This window comes from Labeo rohita, chromosome 3 (genome assembly GCF_022985175.1).
Source record: "Labeo rohita strain BAU-BD-2019 chromosome 3, IGBB_LRoh.1.0, whole genome shotgun sequence".
NCBI classification, from domain to species: Eukaryota; Metazoa; Chordata; class Actinopteri; order Cypriniformes; family Cyprinidae; genus Labeo; species Labeo rohita.
In genome coordinates this window covers 19,035,666-19,053,422 of record NC_066871.1, presented here as the reverse complement: position 1 = coordinate 19,053,422, position 17,757 = coordinate 19,035,666, and the positions used below count along the sequence as shown (strand labels likewise).

Genomic DNA, 17,757 nt, shown 5'->3' with positions numbered 1-17,757 from the left:
TTTAAATGTGTAATTGTATGCGTTAACTGTGCATAATGACTTACTGCAGTCTAAATAAGTTTGTAAACATCCCAAAGCTGAATGAATGGATGATAGTATGACATCACCGGTGCCGCCTACAGGCTCAAACCGACACAACAACGTCAGCCTCCGCTCAGTTGCGCAGTTTATATTGGTAACGGAAGGTGACTGCGCAACATTGCTAAAATTGGTCTTTTGCATAAGCTCCTAAAAGGATTTCAAGCGCGAGTATGGCGTCAAATGGTAAGATTAGTTCAATGCAGTATGATTCCGCGTTTTATTAGCTATAGCTTTTGCCTAAACGTAGCATCTGACACAAAACGTACCTCGTAATTTTCCACAAATAGTCTGTCTGGGTCATTCGCACCTGGTGAGGACATTTAGTGTCGTTATGTACATGTTACAAAAGCGATAGGCATACTCGGTGCCTTTATGGTTTATTGGTGAAAAGGAAAAAACGAAGAACATGTCGGCATCCGCCATTTTGTTTGCATCGCTTTCAGTTTTAACTGGCTTGTTCTACTGACCTATATTTGATCTGAGCCACTATACATCGACTTAAATTCAGACTCAAACAATTAAAAATGTTCCAAAATGAATTATTATCTGTCGTTCTCTGCGTCCCATACACACTGGAAAAAACTGGAACGATCCCGATGAATGAATTATGTGAATGAGATGGTTCATAAAAAACAGGAGTATGTTTAGTTGTATTAAGGGGGTAACGTTAGTCTATAAAAATGTGTTTTGATTACCACCGACTATTGTATGGAAAATAAGCATTTCTGAAAAAAATCTTTATGTTCCACACAGGACAGTCATACAGGTTTAGAATGACATGAGGGGGAATAACGTTAAATAATGGCTGTTCATTTTGGGGTGAACTCCACGCTAGTAGTCTCTATCTCCCTAAGACCAACGCAGACTGATTTTTGATCTTGCAAATACTTGTAAATTACCAAAAAAACCTGCCACCATTTATAATGAGCATTGTCCTTTCTTTTTAGATTATGCCCAAACCTCAGGCCATGGGTAAGTTTCCATGCATCCTTTGAGAAGTGTCATCATAATATTAAATGATTCCTCACATTTATGATTAAAATAGTGAATTTGTTGTGCCCAGTTATGGTGGTTATGGAGGACAGTCTAGCCAGAGTTACAGTCAGCCCTCTGGCCAAAATTACAGCCAGCAGAGCTATGGAGGATACAGCCAAAACTCAGAGAGCAGCTCTACTTATAGTCAGGGTGGATATGGTTCCAGCTATGGACAGTCCCAATCAGGTATTATTCATTAATACCTCTAATTATACCACAATAATTGACCTTGGACCACAAAACCAGCCATTTTTGAAATTGAGGTTTGTAAATCATCTGAAGGCTGAATAAATACATACACTGATGTATGTTTTTTTTTTTTTTTTTAGAATAGGACAATATTTGGTTGAGATACAACTATTTGAAAATCTGGAATTTGAGTGTGCAAAAAAATCTAAATATTGACAAAATCGCCAAGTTGTCCAAATGCAGTTTTTAGCAATGCATATTACTAATCAAAAATTAAGTTTTGATATATTTACGATATATTAATGCTAGTGAATGGCAGATTTTGAAGTGCGTCCATCCATCATAAAGCACACAGATCTGGGGGGGTTAATAAAGGCCTTCTGAAGTAAAATGATGTATTTGTAAAAGATATATATTTAAAACTTTATAAACCGTAATTTCTAACTTTCACTAACTGTCGTACACATGTACACGAGCGGAAAATCGCCTTTAAAGTTGTCCAAATTAAGTTTTTAGCAATGCGTATGACTAATCAAAAATTAAGTTTTGATATATTTATGGTAAGAAATTTACAAAATATCTTCATGGAACATGATCATTACTTAATATCCTAATGATTTTTGGCATAGAAGAAAAAAAATGATTATATTTTGACCCATACAATGCATTTTTGGTTATTGCTACAAATATACCCATGGTTTGATCTGGGTTTAAGACTGGTTTTGTTGTCCAGGGTCACAAATATTGTGCATATGCCAACTTCTGCTATCATATTTAAATCTTTTTTTTATAGGAGGATATGGGTCTCAGCCCCCCTCTCAGGGCTATAGTCAGTCCAGTCAGTCATACAGCTCTGGAGGATACAGTAGCAGCAGCCAGCCTCCACCAGCTCAAAGTGGAGGCTACACCCAGCAGTCTTCTTTTTCGGGCTATAACCAGCATCAGTCTACTCCTCCATCTGCCTCTAGGTGAGATTTAAACTGTAAATCAGGATGTCAATGTGTCTGAATCTAGTTTTGTTAAAGATAATGCTTGTGCTCAGTGTTTTTAGTGATAATATTGATTAGAATGTGTTAAACCCATTTTGTGTTCAGCAACTATGGCAGCACCTCCCAGCCATCTGGCTATGGTCAGCAGCAGCAGCAGGGTGGGAGTGGCTACGGTGGCAGTGGGGCTCAGTCTGGAGGATATGGGAGCACTGAAGGACAGAGTGGTGGATACGGGAGTAGTGGGGGACAACACCAGTCCTCTCAGCATGGAGGAGGGCCTTACAACCAATCTCCCAACTACAGCTCTCCTCCACCTCAAAACTATGGGCAACAAAGTCAGTACGGACAGGGAGGTGAGCTTGAGAAATTAGTTAAGCAAGTCATTATATATAAGTTTGATGGCAATTGGAAATAGAATGATTCAGTTTGTAGTCCAAAAATCAAGAATAGAATGGGAATTTTTCTCATTTAGAAAATTGTTAAAGGCTTTCAGAACAAAAATTTACTGATAATTTACTCACCCCTTGTCATCCAAGATGTTCGTGCCTTTCTTTAGTTGTAAAGAAGTTATGTTTTTTGAGGAAAACATAAGGATTTCTCTCCATATAGTGGACTGTTTTCTAAAAAAAAATTTGCAATTTCTACATTTTTTTTAAACCTCAAACGCTCGTCTTATGTAGCTGTGCGTGAAGTCTGTGTATTCCAGTATAAGACAGTTAGGGTATGTCGAAAAACTCCCATCTCATTTTCTTCTCCAACTTCAAAATCGTCCTACATCACGGTTTTACCTTCTTTTTTTTTTAAATAAACGGTGTTTGATCTTTGCACGTTCACTTTGTAAACACTGGGTTGGTACTTTTGCAGTAATGTAGGACAATTTTAAAGTTGGGGGAGAAAATGAGATGGGACTTTTTCGACATACCCTAACTGTCTTGAACCTGATTATATGACAAAGCAACTGTTGCAAATCATTTGTACTTTGTGTCAGTATGTCATAAATAGAACAAGGCATTTTACGGTTGGGAATTTGTTGTGTCACATTGCTCCGTGCTGCATCCAGTGTGAACAGCATCGCTGATTATAATGGATTCTATTGCCAAAAATTAAAATTGCCCCATGATTTATTCACCCTCAAGCCATTGTAGGTGTATATGACTTTCTTCTTTCAAACAAATACAGTCAGAGTTATGTTAATAGATGTTCTGGCTTTTTCAAACTTTATAATGCCAGTGAATGGCTGTTGAGATTTTGAAGTTCAATAAACTGCATCCATCCATCATAAAACATACTCCACACAGATCTGGGGGGTTAATAAAGGCCTTCTGAAGTAAAATGATGCATTTGTAAAAGATATATATTTATATTTAAAACTTTATAAACCGTAATTTCTAACTTTCACTAACTGTCGTACACGTGTACACGAACGGCATTCCAGAGGATGATGTTGGATGTAGCCGAACAAGGAAGTGAGCAAAACAAAACCCCATGAGTCATGAGTTAGAAGTACAAAACAAAGATTTCTAAAGGAAAATCTCAGAGGCTTTGATATAAGCCAAGAGGAGACTGATTTTCCAACAAAACATGGCTCTCACGAGACTAGCATATTCTCACCTGAGCTTACGCTACGCCTATGTCCTGTATCATCCGCTGGAGCGCCACTCTCTCATGAACACGTGTAGGACAGTTAGCGGAAGCTAGAGCTAGAGATTATAAAGTTTTAAATATGGATATTTTTCTTACACAAATGCATTGATTTGCTTCAGAAGGCCTTTATTATCTTCTGGAGCCATGTGGAGCACTTTTTATGATTGATGGATGCACTTTATTGGTCCTCAAAATCTCAACACCCATTCACTGCCATTATAAAGCTTGGAAGAGCCAGGACATTTATTAATGTAGCTCTAATTCTATTAATCTGAAAGCAAAGAATTATATACACATAAGATGGCTTGAGAACGAGTAAATCATTGGGTAATTTAAATTTTTTTTAATGTTTAAGGCAGACATGTAATGTATTTCAATGTCATTGTGTTGTATTTCAATTCTAGGTTACAACCAGGATACCCCCCCAATGAGTGGAGGTGGAGGAGGAGGCTATGGTGGTCAGGATGGCGGATATAGCCAGGATGGTAGAGGTGGACGTGGTCGCGGAGGTGGAGGTGGCTTTGGAGGTCGAGGAGCGGGTGGGTTTGACAGAGGTGGTCGTGGAGGACCCCGTGGCAGAGGAGGAATGGGGTAAGCAAATATTCATGTCACGCACTTTTCCCATCTCCTTCACCACATAAAGTCCACCTGTATGCATCAGTGTTTCATTTAGGGAAAAAGCAACAGGTAAAAGGTTAAAATAGAATCAAAGGTGTTGCACCGTATCAACTGGCTGGGCTGAAAGTAAATGGTGGCCCTTGATTAACTACAAAGTCTTGAGTTGTGGTGTAAAGTTACGATCTACCTAAAACATTAACATGGAGTAAAACCCGATGCAGAAAATTCATCCAATTATGAGCCAGAATGCTCTGGTGTATGATTTATTGGTGATTCTCATATTCATGTATTTACCTAATATGATACATGATGTTTAGTTGGTGCCAGTGTGCTGAATATTTCCATGTCTTCATCTTTCACAAGACGGAACCAACCAAAGGTTCACATAAAATTAAACAAACACTAATTCGAAGTTGCAATAAATGACCAGGTCTTTACTTTAAATAAGAAATCAGTTTATCATTGATTTATCAATGGAAAAAAACAAAACAAATGAATTATGGGTTTGGACGTGACCTGTCCTGTGACAATAAGTTGTACCATTTTACTACTTGTCAATGGGAGTGCATCACATCACATGTTTGCCTTCACACGTCTGCATTGCACATTGTGACCTGGAGTCTACTAATGTTATATATATTCATTATATTTGAGGTTTTATGGACATTTTAGTATGGCATATTGTTTTCATTATGATTTCCCGTTTTATCCGTCTTTTTTATAATGTTTTAGTTTTGAAGTAGTATTCAGGTATTCGGGTTTGATACTATGTCAGTATGTTCTGATACAGTTAAAAAGAGTTAATATGCAGAGTATTGTGAACGACTGTATTGATTTTGCTTTCCTAGACTTTTTTTTATTTATTTATTTATTTAGAATTTCAGTAGCAATGAGGTGTTTGACTTATTCGAGTGAATTGATTCGGTATGATGCTTTAATGTAAAAAGACCTCAAAACGCTACTTGAAAGTGAGGAGATGAGTGTTAGAGTGCTAAAACGCTTGCTTGTTTCTGCTTCTGCTGCATTTTTTTTTTTCCTCCAGATGCCAAAAACTATTGGTATTGGTACAACCATGGTATCAAAAACATACAGTCTTTCACAACACAAAGTTGTATTAATAGGCAGGTTAAGGTTAAAATGTTATATTTAACATAATTATTTGAAGCAGCAGATGATAAATCCCGTCTGGCTGTGGTCCCGTATTCTGGTAAACACAGTAAGGTTCTGTCATGTAAAAACACTTGTTCTCTAAATCTTCTCCATCCTCTCCTACAGGATTATTGTGTGTTGCAATGCTTTAATGAATCTTTAAATCTCCTCCTAGGCTGTTGTCTACAAGGTTCAGCGATTTTAGGCTTTTCCTTTTGAAGGCTCTAGAAAACTGGGAACTGGGAAAGATTAGTTAAGAATAAATTAGGCAGGTGTGACTATTGATAAAAAAAAACTTAAGGGCGAAAAAGAAAAAAAAAGGTTTTGCATCAGGGAATGTTTAAAGATCCTTTCAAATCTTAAAAGGATCCTAAAACAGTATGGAAAAGTTGATTTAATCCAAAAGGGGGGAGAGTGGTCACATCAGTTACGTCTCTGTTAATTTAAATGCAAAACTGAATGCAGTGTATGCAGTTTCTGTCTAAAGTAACACAACATGGATACTGTTTGGGTGAAGGTCCTGGGATAAAGATGTACCTTCGATCTGCTAAAATAAAATTATTGATTTGGTGAAAGAAAATGAAAAATTGAGTTCACAGATGCACTGCAAATCTGCATGGTAAAAATATACGGTAATTCTTTTGAACAAAATAGGCCAAATGGTTATGATATAGGGGCCTGCATGACTTTGGGAAGGAAATATCAAAAGGGTTTCCAGGAAAGGTGAACCTAGTGAGAGGGGACAGCAGGGAAAGGGGGCAATTGGGATCTTGGGGGCAAATTAGAAAAGATGATGGAGATGGGTGGGGCCTTTCCAGCCTCAAGAGTGAAATGGGGCACTACCCTCATCAAGCTTCAATTCATCTTGCTTCTCTCTTCTTCTCCGTCAGAATGGGCGACCGTGGAGGATTCAATAAGTTTGGTGGTAAGTGACAAACTCTTTAAACAAGGAACTTCAGGGGTTTAAAGAGAGCCTGGTCAAAGAGGGAGGAGTGGGTGTCTGGTCGTGTCTCAGAGAAACTTGCACTTACATGTATTTGTAAAAGAATACACTAAAACGAATATGGTAAACACTTGATGTGTGTGGTAAACAACTATGCTTTAATACATTTAGCAACAGCATGCCATTATGGATGGTTAAGGAAGAAATACTCATTTGAAAACTCATAGGAAACCTAAAAGGAAAAAAGTAAATTCTGTAATTTACTCAAACTCATGTTGTTCCAAATCTAAATGACTTTTCTTATGTGGAACACAACAGAAGATATTATAAAACTTTAATTTTGGGTGAATTATTGGTGTAAGTACAGTGTTTCAAAATACTCTTGTTAATGTCGCTACACGGTTGAGAAAACATTCCCAATAAGGAAAAAATTAGTATTTACTAATTTTCAGATGTTAAAATTAGGTGGTTTTTTTAAATGGTTTGCACTGTGAATCGCTGGAATAGGAAACTATTGAATTAGAGTCTGAACATGGAACAAAATGGTAGATACGTCTTAGTTTTGGCAGTGACATCTTACAAAAAGCATGTGACTCTAATGGTTTGTTGTGGTTTTATGCACTTTTATCAAAAAGTGGCTTACAGTGCATTCAAGATCAATGTGCCTTTCTTTGGTTGATATGCAAAAGTGAAAGTCGTGACATTTGCCAAGTAACCAATACCATAACCAATGGTAAACAGTACTCGGAGTTTGTGCTTTGCATTTCACCCATCCAAGCGCACACATACCCGTGAGTAGTGAACAAACACACACACACTGTGAACACACACCCGGAGTAGTGGCCAGCTGCAGTGCACGGGGAGCCATTGGGGGTTTGGGCATCTCAGTCATTGGTATTGAGCGTGGAAGCCCTACAAGACTCATACCCACGAGTGGTACTTGGACCTGAACCTGCGGCCTTCGGGTTACAAGTCCGACTCTCTAATCATTAGGCCACGACTACCCTCAAAAAAATTCAGTCAGTTGTGTTGCAAGAAGGACATTTTCAATGCTTGCACCTACTGTGGCAGTGTTGTTTTGTGGTGGTTGAACAGTAAAAGTGACATGCACATACCTCAGTTGTTATCTGGTCTTACAATGCATGTAATGCCTCCAGAAGTCTTGGAGAATGTTAAATAATTTTTAAAAAATTAATTAAATAAATAAAAAAATCCTGTTACCGTTACTGAGATTTATTTTGCGCGGACAGTTTTTTTATTTTTTTATTTTTTAAAAATCACACAAAATTATATTATATTTCACTTTTTGTTGCACCCAACTTTTGCTTCTGAAAAAAGGTGGATTCAGGTCTCCAACAACTGGATTCTAGAGGTTGTTCAAATCTATCGGTATCATGTGGTTTTAGTGTTGTACTGGTCTGATGAAGGTCCTAAAGGAATAATTCAACACACAAACAAGTATGTGATTCAAAACAACAGGAATGGAGACCTGGAGATAGGAGTCAATATTACATAGCATGTTCACAATATAAAATACGGTCTGAAACATGTGTAACATGTTCATCTAAACATGTCAGCATCAGCTGGAAACCAGCATGCTTGTGTTCTCCACATGGTTTCTAACCGGTAACTACATCAAATGGCATCTGAAGGTATAACAAGGTGTTGAAACACATCTGGCTAGATCAAATACAATTTGAAATGCAACCAGATTCAGTGAAAATTGTCATGGGTTTCGTATGGAAGGAATATTTGCTGAAGATGGTGGATTGTATGGTGAAATTAAAGGTGATGTCAAAGCCTGATACACTTTGGGGTTAAGGAATGGTCATGGTCATTTCCTAATACTGAAAGAACACATTTGGGTTTTGGTATTCTTTACGACGTCTTCAGATTAGACTGGTAAAATGTGTGAAATGGTGATTCATCGTTGATCTTTGTAATGTCTTTAAAACGTCAGTGGTGTTGACCAGAAGGTTGTTGACCAAATTGCCTGAAGTTGTGAAAAAAGGTTGCTAACCTGGGAAAATCTAGTGTCTAGATGTACTTACAGAGCAAAAGCAATGACACAACCCAGTGTCTGACTGTTTGGAAATCTGCTTTTGTGGGTTGGAAGAATGAGAACCTTATCAAATGGCCCATGAACATATGGTCATTGATGTAATGTGTCCTAATATCGCTTATTACCGAGATGTTCAGTGCTGATGGAGTTACTCCTCAATAAAAAAGGTGAATAATACCGGTTGCAAAGTGATACTAAGTGGTAAAGTTGTCTATGCATGTTTTAAAGTTGAACAAAAAACCTACAACTAATGAAGATGACAAAAAACCAACAACAACAACAAAAAACCAATAGCCGCTTTTTGATAAGCAGACTGTACAAGTATGGTTGCAGGGGTTTGAACTAGGCGGTTATTGCATGGTTTGTCGCTTTCCAGAAAATAAGAGCCAAAAAGCCAGTACATGGAGTTGTCTGATATGTATTTTGGATTGAGTACAAATCAAGCTTCTACTGTTGGTATGTGAGGAAAGAATCTCCCACTTGAGACCTTGGACTCATTCAAATGTTGGCCAGTTTTCTTCAGTTTTGAAAATGCGTAGCATTGGTTGTTGCTTGTGGTGTTCCTGTCAAATCCTTATCAAGTCCTGTTTTCTATATTTGGAGCATTATTTCATATATAATTAATGGTACAGAAGTATATGACCTCAAAAAGTCAAAGAATTTAGAATGAGTAATATAAGTGTGTGTAAATTGTGTACGTATATAATATTAATAACTGTTCCTTTCACTTCAAAGGGCCCAGGGATCATGGAGCTGGTGGGCCCAACAGTAAGTCAAATACGCAACTAACATAATCATATATTACTTAGATTATTAGACAGTTTTCAAGCCTGATTATGAATTTTTGATTTTTGTTACAGTGCAAGAGCAGGATAACTCTGACAACAACACCATCTTTGTGCAAGGTCTTGGAGACGACTATACAGTGGATTCAGTAGCAGATTTCTTCAAACAGATCGGCATCATCAAGGTGGAAATCTGAGAGAAAACTACCATTGTGCAGCAGCTAACTTAGCATAGTTCACTTTGTCTTAATGTTGATTTATTCACACAGGTCAATAAGAAAACAGGATTACCTATGATAAATCTGTACACAGACAGAGAGACAGGGAAGCTTAAAGGAGAGGCTACTGTTTCCTTTGATGACCCTCCTTCTGCAAAAGCAGCCATTGATTGGTTTGATGGTATGTTGAAGTATATCACACTAGTTTTGTTTACACTAGTGCCTAGAGTCTGTTTATTTTCTCCTTTCCTTGATGTCTAAATCGCATACAACTTTCTTCCTTAGGTAAAGATTTTAATGGCAATCCTATAAAGGTGTCCTTCGCTACTCGCAGAGCTGAATTTGGACGTGGCGGCGGCGGTGGCGGCGGCGGCATGAGAGGCGGTCGTGGTCGAGGAGGTAAAATTATACCTCCCTGTGGTATTTTACATGATCTCCTTTATTTTTTGTCTTTGTTTTCCAGACATGGTTTTCTTCTTTTCCAGGGCCAATGGGCCGTGGGGGATTTGGGGGAGGAAGAGGTGGTGGTGGTGGTGGTTTCCCAGGCAACAATGGTGGCGGTGGAGGTGGTGGCCAGCAAAGAGCAGGAGACTGGAAATGTTCAAACCCGTAAGTGTTGGTTTGTAAACTTCTACCAAATTGTGAAGTGTTTAGAATTACATAACACAAATTATGTACTTCTACATGGTGTTTGCGTATGAGTGTCTTAGCAGTGTGTGGACACAACCACCTTACAATAATAAAAATCCGTTCATGCCTGTTTTTTAATTTACAAAAAAACTAAATAGTCCTAAATAGTCTCAAAATTATCAAGCCGTTTTGATTTTTTGAGTAGTATGACGTCATACTGTTCAGGTCCCGCCCACAACCGTTGATGGACTGTTCCAATATTAGCATATTTCAACCCTCAGCCAGTTGTACATCAGAGCCACTGAGGACACAGTGGATTAGTTTTGTTTTTGATGGTAACAGGACATCAAATACACACACACAAAAAAAGAGAGAGAGTGGAGTAAGCAGTAGCTCATTATCATTTAAAGAGACATGCACCTAAACAGCTCGTTGTGAACAGAGCTGTTTATGACAAAGTAAAAAGGGTGTTGTTTTACATGACCATCGAGGAATTTTAAACAAAGTACGTTGCAGACATTTCATGAAGACCGTAAGAATCACACCAATCTCTGGAAAATAAGCATCCGATGACCCCTTTAACAATGTGTATTGAGTGTAGCATTATGTAAATAACTTTGACTTGACGTTTGATATTTTCTGTGCTTTTTGTGTTTGGACAGAACTTGTGGCAATTTGAACTTCTCATGGCGAAATGAGTGTAATCAGTGCAAAGCTCCCAAACCGGAAGGTAGTGGAGGAGGAATGCCACCGATGGGAGGTAAAGAGCAACATTTCTGCAAAAAAGAACAAGATGCTGCAGTCATATGTGAGTTGATGTGTTTAATTGTATCTGTTTTTGTAGGTGGTTTTGGTGGAGACAGGGGCAGAGGCGGTTTTGATCGAGGTGGTTTCCGCGGTCGTGGTGGCGATCGAGGAGGCTTCAGAGGAGGGAGGGGAGGTGACCGGGGAGGATTTGGACCCGGCAAAATGGACTCAAGGTGAAATTACTGATGATTTGCACTCATGCACATCGTAAAAATGTTATTTGGTAAAAAAATGTTATTTCAGTGCCTGTGCTGTGTTTTTCAGGGGTGAACACAGACATGACCGCAGAGAACGGCCTTACTAATGGAAAATTCTCTTTTGTCCAAATAAGACTCTAACTCAATGTGGGACCAGTATTCACTCCACTTCAACATGTGTTTCCTTGTTGCTCATGTTTTGTGTTGTGTGTTGTTTTTGTTTTAGTTTTGGTAAGATTATGTTTTTGTATTATTCTCTCTAGATTCTGATATTCTTAATCATGAAATTTTGTGTTTTTCCTTTCTGAATTTGCTGGTGTTTAGGTCACAGTTGTGACGTTTGTGCAATTTATTAAATGTACTTTCGTTGATATTTTTGAAAACTGTGGTTTAAAATTAAAAAATGTTTGAAAAATAGCAAGCTTACTTTATTTCAACATCTTTTCATAAAACATTTACAAGCCTTTTGCTTTTGACAATCTCACTGATTTGAACAGTAGTAAACAGTTTATTTCTAAATAAATAATATTTCTTAAATACAGAGTTATTATAGTTTTTAAAAAACACTTATTACGTTTCATTAAAATAAACATTAACTGAAGTCATTTTTTAAAAATAAAAATTTTACTTCATTTCAGGTGTTTACTGAGGTAACATTTCTCATTTAGTTCAACTTTATATAGTAAAGTAATTCAAACTAACTGAAAATGAATTAAAACTATATTTAAAAAAGAAAACAATAACAAAATTACAAAAAAAACTTGTCTATAGTTTAAAAAGGAAGAAGTTTCAGTTTGTCAAGAGACAAAAGCGATGGTGAGTTTGAGGTGCGTCCTGGTTACTCAACAGTTCACACTTATGTATAGAGGACCCAGATGGATTAAAGTGAATAATAGCTATGAAATGACAACATCAGCCCTCTAAATAAAATTACTACTAATCATTCCTGGAACTAATAATGCAGGCACCAAACCACTGTCCTTTGAAAGGTGAATGAAGGTGAGACCACAACACAACAGTTCTTGAGGAACTTTCAACTCTCAGACATCGAACTTGCACCCCAGGAATCTCTTAGGTTGTTGTGAACACTGGCATCAATAAACAGGAGGCAACAAAAGTACAGGTAAGAGAACGAGATTATACTTACCTAATGTTATATGTGCTACCTTTTATTACACTATTCATAGTGCAAAATACCCTTCACAGTTCTATTAAGGAATAACATACAATGTATCAATAAATGTGACCCTCGGCTGCAAAACCAGTCATAAGGATCAATTTTTTGAAACTGAGATTTCTACATCATCTGAAAGGTGAATAAATAAGCTTTACATTGATGTATGGTTTGTCAGAATATTTGGCCGAGATACAACTATTTGAAAATATAGAATCTGAGGGTGCGAAAAAAAAAAGAATATTGAGAAAATCGCTTTTAAAGTTGTTCAAATTAAGTACTTAGCATATATGACTAATCAAAAATTAAGCTTTGATATATTTACTGTAGGAAATTTACAAAACATATCTTCATGGAACATGATCTTTACTTAATATCCCAATGAGGAATAAAAGGAAAATCGATTATTTTGACCATACAGTGTATTTTTGGCTATTACTACAAATATACCCGTGCTACTTAAGACTGTTTTTGCGATCCAGGGTCACAAATGTTGTTTAATTACCTGTAAGATTGTAGCAGCACCACCTGCTGTTCACCAACGTGTAGGGGTGTCTGAACTAGTGGATAGAATAAGTAAGAATAAACGAATATATTTAAAATAAAACGAAACGTAATAATAACGATGGAAAACATAATTTGAAACCTCGGATATCGACGAGCTTGTGTGCTGTGTATAATATTTTTATATCCTTCCGTATCTGAAACACGCACGGCACCAATATGTTAGACAAATTAAATTAATCTCATAAGGCCTTCCAGGCGTCTACAGGCATAAAAAAAGGTGCAGGGCAACTTTATATAGCATACTTTTTTTTATTTCTTTGCATTGTTTCTTTGAGTAAGTTGTGCAATTATAAGAGTTATTTAAAAATAGAAACTACATTTAAATTATTATTATTATTTTAATTATTAACATTTATTTAGCAGCTCGTTTTACTCCTAAATTATCGGTTGTGAGGAAATTGTTTCTGCGCATAATTCATCATTTATCATCTGCTGCACAGTTCTTCTAAACTTTTTTTTACTGTTAAATAAAATAAACAGTATTATAAATGTATCGTGCTGAATGTTTTGTTAATCACAAGACAAAAGTCTTGCTATATTTATGTATAGAAAAGAACCTTTTAAGTACACGCAGCTATATCAAGTTCGCACTTCGATGACGTAAAATAAAACGAAAATGCAGATTCGCCATAAAGAAGTCACGCTTACATCGGCCAAAAATATTTTGAGCTATTCTGAAAAAAAAGTAAAGGCGAGAAAATAGTTTGAAGTGAATGTATATTGCAGTTTTAATTTTTATGAAAACAAAAAACAACTATCTATTTTAACATAATTTGTAAAATATAGCATAGCAAAGGCGCATAACCGCGAATTATGTGGAAAGTGCGAGTGCCATTGCAACGGTTAGTATTTCTAGTGACTGATGGCGAGCAGGCGAGGCTCTCAGGTTAGTTACGCGATGGCCGCTTACTGTATTATGTTATTCTTTTTAGTACATTTCATTTTCTGGCGGAATTTAAAGACGCGTGCTGCATCGATATTGCACCGGAATACAAGCGACGCCGTTTTAGACCAGATTTAGGGCGCACACTTCAAAACGGAGCTAGATTTTAACTAAGGATTGTCTGTTTTTCCCCGTCCGATACAGGCCTAGCTGTAGCGAGCTAGCGGCTGTCGAAGCGGGCAATCCTCCTCAAGACGCGGGCGCCGTTGTGTGAGTCTTTTGGCACACCGTGTAGGAATATTTCTTTTTAGTATTAGGAATGGGTCTAAATTCGTTTGCACGAAGTAACTGGCATTTGCTCTGTTTTGTACTGTCACATCATTTGAAGTTGAACTTTAGCTAGCTCACGCTGTGAGCAGCTAGCAGCTTCAGTGTTTGTTATGTTAGCTTGTTGTTGTTGTTGCTAGTCGATATGTCAGATGGTATATATTATACGAAAGCTGCGGTGCTTTTAGTTTATCACTCCTTAAAAGCACGCCTTCCCGCTGTGTTTTATTTTCCACGCTTTGTTGTGTTTAATAAATGTGATGTTTTAAGTTGAATATGGCATATTTGTCTAACTCAGATATAAGAGACGTAAAATCAGCTTGTCAGATTGACAACAAAATACTGGGCAGCATCTAAATAAAGAGGTGACAACAAATTACAGCTTCCTAAATAGAGACCTCACCGTGTGTGTTTTTATAAACAAAGTGACAACTTTTCTTGTGGAACCTTGTATGTCACGTTGTTTGCTATTATTGTTTTGATTGCAGTGTAAGGTTTTAAAGATTATAGTGTTTGCTGCAATCTTGCATGTGGACACTGTCTGAGCTGAATGAGCTATAAGTGAAAAGCTTTTCTTACTGCGAATTCAACATGAGTCATTGAGTGCTGTGAGCATCTGCCCAACATCTCACTCTCGTCTCTTTCTCTGCAGTGATAGCATGGATCCGGACAGTGGGGCGGACACTCAGCGAACTCTCAGTCTGCAATGGAAGAGCTATAAGCTAGTACAAGACCCTGCTCTCCGACGGGTTACTCAGAAAATCTACAGATATGATGGGATTCACTTTAGTGTACCGGTATGGGCAGGCATATACACTGGCGCACGCTTTTGTGTGTGCGTACTTCTCTAAAGTCTGTGTTCTGCTTGTTTTTAGGATTCAGGATTCCCGCCCGTGGGGGACTTGCGTGATCCGAGACCCCGCAGAATCTGGTCTAGACACACAGAGCTGTCGCTGCCAGTGCCCAAATTTAAGGTATACCTCTCTTTTTGTCATTTCACTTTATAATGTTGCTTTTCTGGTGAGCTCTTTGTGCTTTTTTGTGTTGTGCATGCTAACCCATTTTTCTTTTTCGTAGTTGGATGAGTATTACGTAGGTCCTATACCACTTAAGGAAGTGACGTTTGCGAGGTTGAATGATAATATCAAAGAGCCGTTCCTGGCTGAGATGTGCGCCAAGTTTGGTGAGGTTGAAGAAATGGAGATTCTGTTTCATCCCAAGACTCGCAAGCACTTGGGCTTGGCCCGCGTCCTCTTCACCAGCACTAGAGGGGCCAAAGACACCGTCAAACACCTGCACAATACTTCTGTCATGGGAAACATCGTCCATGTCCAGTTAGATATCAAAGGTGTGTTTCTCTCTTTATTGTATTTGATCATTAATATTCTGAGGTATGTGCTTTTCAATATATACTACTGTTCAAAAAAAACTTTGAATTGATTAAATAATCCTGAAAAAAAAAGTCTTATGATGTTTTGACAAAAATGTAATGCAGGACAACGGCCTTCAGTGTTGCTAAAATTAAAAAATGTTTATTGGCCACCAAAGCAGCGTATTACATTGACAGATTATGTAACACAAGACTGGAGTAATGGATGCTGAAAATTCAGCTCTGTAATCACTGAAATAAATTACGTTTTAAAATATATTGAAATAGAATATGATTTTTAAATTATAATAATATACCACCGTATTACTGTTTTAACTGTATTATTAATCAAATAAGTGCAGCCTTGATGAGCATAAGAGGCTTCTTTTAAAAACATTATTGGATGTTTAATCATGCATGCTCATCTTTCACCTTTTTTAATTTTAAATGACTTTTGCCTTAATCTAATGCTCATTAAAAATTAATATTTAATACCACTAATCATTTAATAACATTAAGTTTAATCCTTAAATCTCTAAATGAGTATCTGTTCTTTGTGCTTTAGATTATAATGTTATGATGCCTAAATCCGTTTGTAGCATTTGAAATGTTTGATTTGAGTTATTATACATTTTCCAACAGAATAAAATTGTAATATGTTTGCATCCCTACTTGCAAAGAAATGTCAGCGTTCATTACTTATGTAGAATATATTAGGCCTATACATTATATATTATATAATCAATGTTTGAAGGATATATAACATATCCTTCCATCTCTACATTTCTTAAAAATATGAAGCGTAGTGATATAATGGAAAAGCAGGAATGTCCAGCATTGCATGATGCCACTCTGTAGTTGAATATATATTGTGTGTTTTCTAGGCCAACAGAGGATGAAGTACTATGACTTAATAGTGAGTGGCTCATACACTCCTCAGACAGTGCCGACCGGGGGCAAAGCTCTCACCGAGAAATTTCAGCCCCCAGCCCCGACTCAGCCAGATACGGTGAGTACACAAACAAACATTAGCTCAGCCACATTGGAAAGAATGATTTGCTTTCCTATAAGTGTGTGCGGTTACCAGCCAAAGTTTCTTGGCGTCCTTGAAGAGCATTGGCCTTTCTTGGATTGAGTTGTCTTGTAGTTTATTCTACACATTTACTGTAACTCTCAAACCCTTGTCTGTATTATTATCGTGACCACTCGTGCACCACAAAATGTCTAAAAGAGAAAGAGCCATCAAGTCTCTCACAGTGCATTGAGATAATCCAAATGCAGCTGAAAACTGTTTTCATCTGTAGAAGGCGGCTGCTGGCGTTGGGGATCTTAACTCAATATCAATTGGACATTTTTTTTTTTATAGAGCTGCAAAACAATGTCATGATTAATCTATTTAAAATAAAAGTTTGTTTACATACTATATGTGTGTGTAATGTGTGCATTTATGATCTATATATAAATAGACACACATATGTATATATGAAGAGTTCAGATGTAAAAGCCTCTAAATCTGATGTATTTCTTTAAAAATAGCTTTACCTTCTGGCTACTTTGTATAGGTTTATATGTAAGTACTGGTACTTCTGATTGGGCTGAGGCTGGAATTTAGCGCGTTTGAAGTAAAAGTATTTGAATGACTTATTATATGTGTCAGGAGCATTCACTCACTATCGTTATCTCATTTTTGACCGAGATGGCTTTTAGCTGGTTTTGCACCTGAACTCTTCATATATAAATATTTGTATATACTGTATGTAAACACTTCTAACATACTTTTCCTTAATATATATGTGTATATGTGTGTATTTATATATAAATAGTAGACACAGTACACACACATTTAGTATGTGAAAATCAACTTTTATTTTAAATCGATTAATTGCAACTAATCGTTTTGCAGCTCTACGATTTTTTCAGATGTCATGTTTGTGACATTGAGTGCGTTTACATGCACGTTCTTAAGCCGATTATGCTTAATATGCCGAAAATGCACATGGTCATGTAAACGCGGTAACCTGCTTTCTTTTATCGCAGTAAAGTCATAAACGGCGTGCACAAAAAACGGTCGGCACAGGTAGTTTTTTTGC

At 37.1% G+C, this 17,757-nt stretch overlaps 2 protein-coding genes across 5 annotated transcripts in view; both read left to right on the top strand.

Moving 5' to 3' along the window:
* Positions 1-110: 110 nt before the first annotated feature.
* fus (FUS RNA binding protein) lies at positions 111-11,764 on the top strand. Of its 3 annotated transcripts, none has more exons than XM_051106771.1 (15): positions 111-264; positions 1,029-1,053; positions 1,145-1,302; positions 2,099-2,273; positions 2,400-2,647; positions 4,343-4,529; positions 6,596-6,630; positions 9,446-9,478; positions 9,571-9,680; positions 9,765-9,894; positions 9,999-10,112; positions 10,199-10,322; positions 11,006-11,103; positions 11,188-11,323; positions 11,415-11,764. In XM_051106771.1, the coding sequence occupies exons 1-15, from the start codon at positions 252-254 to the stop codon at positions 11,452-11,454; spliced, it is 1,626 nt and encodes a 541-aa protein (XP_050962728.1). In that variant the 5' UTR covers positions 111-251; the 3' UTR covers positions 11,455-11,764. The 3 variants fall into 3 exon arrangements, with proteins under 3 accessions (XP_050962728.1, XP_050962727.1, XP_050962729.1); XM_051106770.1 differs by having other exon boundaries at positions 1,127-1,302; XM_051106772.1 differs by lacking the exons at positions 1,029-1,053; positions 1,145-1,302 and having other exon boundaries at positions 115-264.
* Positions 11,765-13,943: 2,179 nt separating this feature from the next.
* The window catches only part of setd1a (SET domain containing 1A, histone lysine methyltransferase), a 28,846-nt gene continuing 25,032 nt past the window's right edge, over positions 13,944-17,757 (top strand). Inside the window, exons 1-5 of one of the 2 annotated variants that reach the window (XM_051098941.1) lie at positions 13,944-13,974; positions 14,951-15,095; positions 15,174-15,272; positions 15,376-15,646; positions 16,552-16,676. In XM_051098941.1, coding sequence (XP_050954898.1) covers positions 14,958-15,095; positions 15,174-15,272; positions 15,376-15,646; positions 16,552-16,676 — 633 coding nt within the window. In that variant the 5' untranslated portion in view covers positions 13,944-13,974; positions 14,951-14,957. Of the gene's footprint in view, positions 13,975-14,950; positions 15,096-15,173; positions 15,273-15,375; positions 15,647-16,551; positions 16,677-17,757 lie in introns of those variants that run through there. The other variant, XM_051098949.1, reaches the window with a different exon arrangement.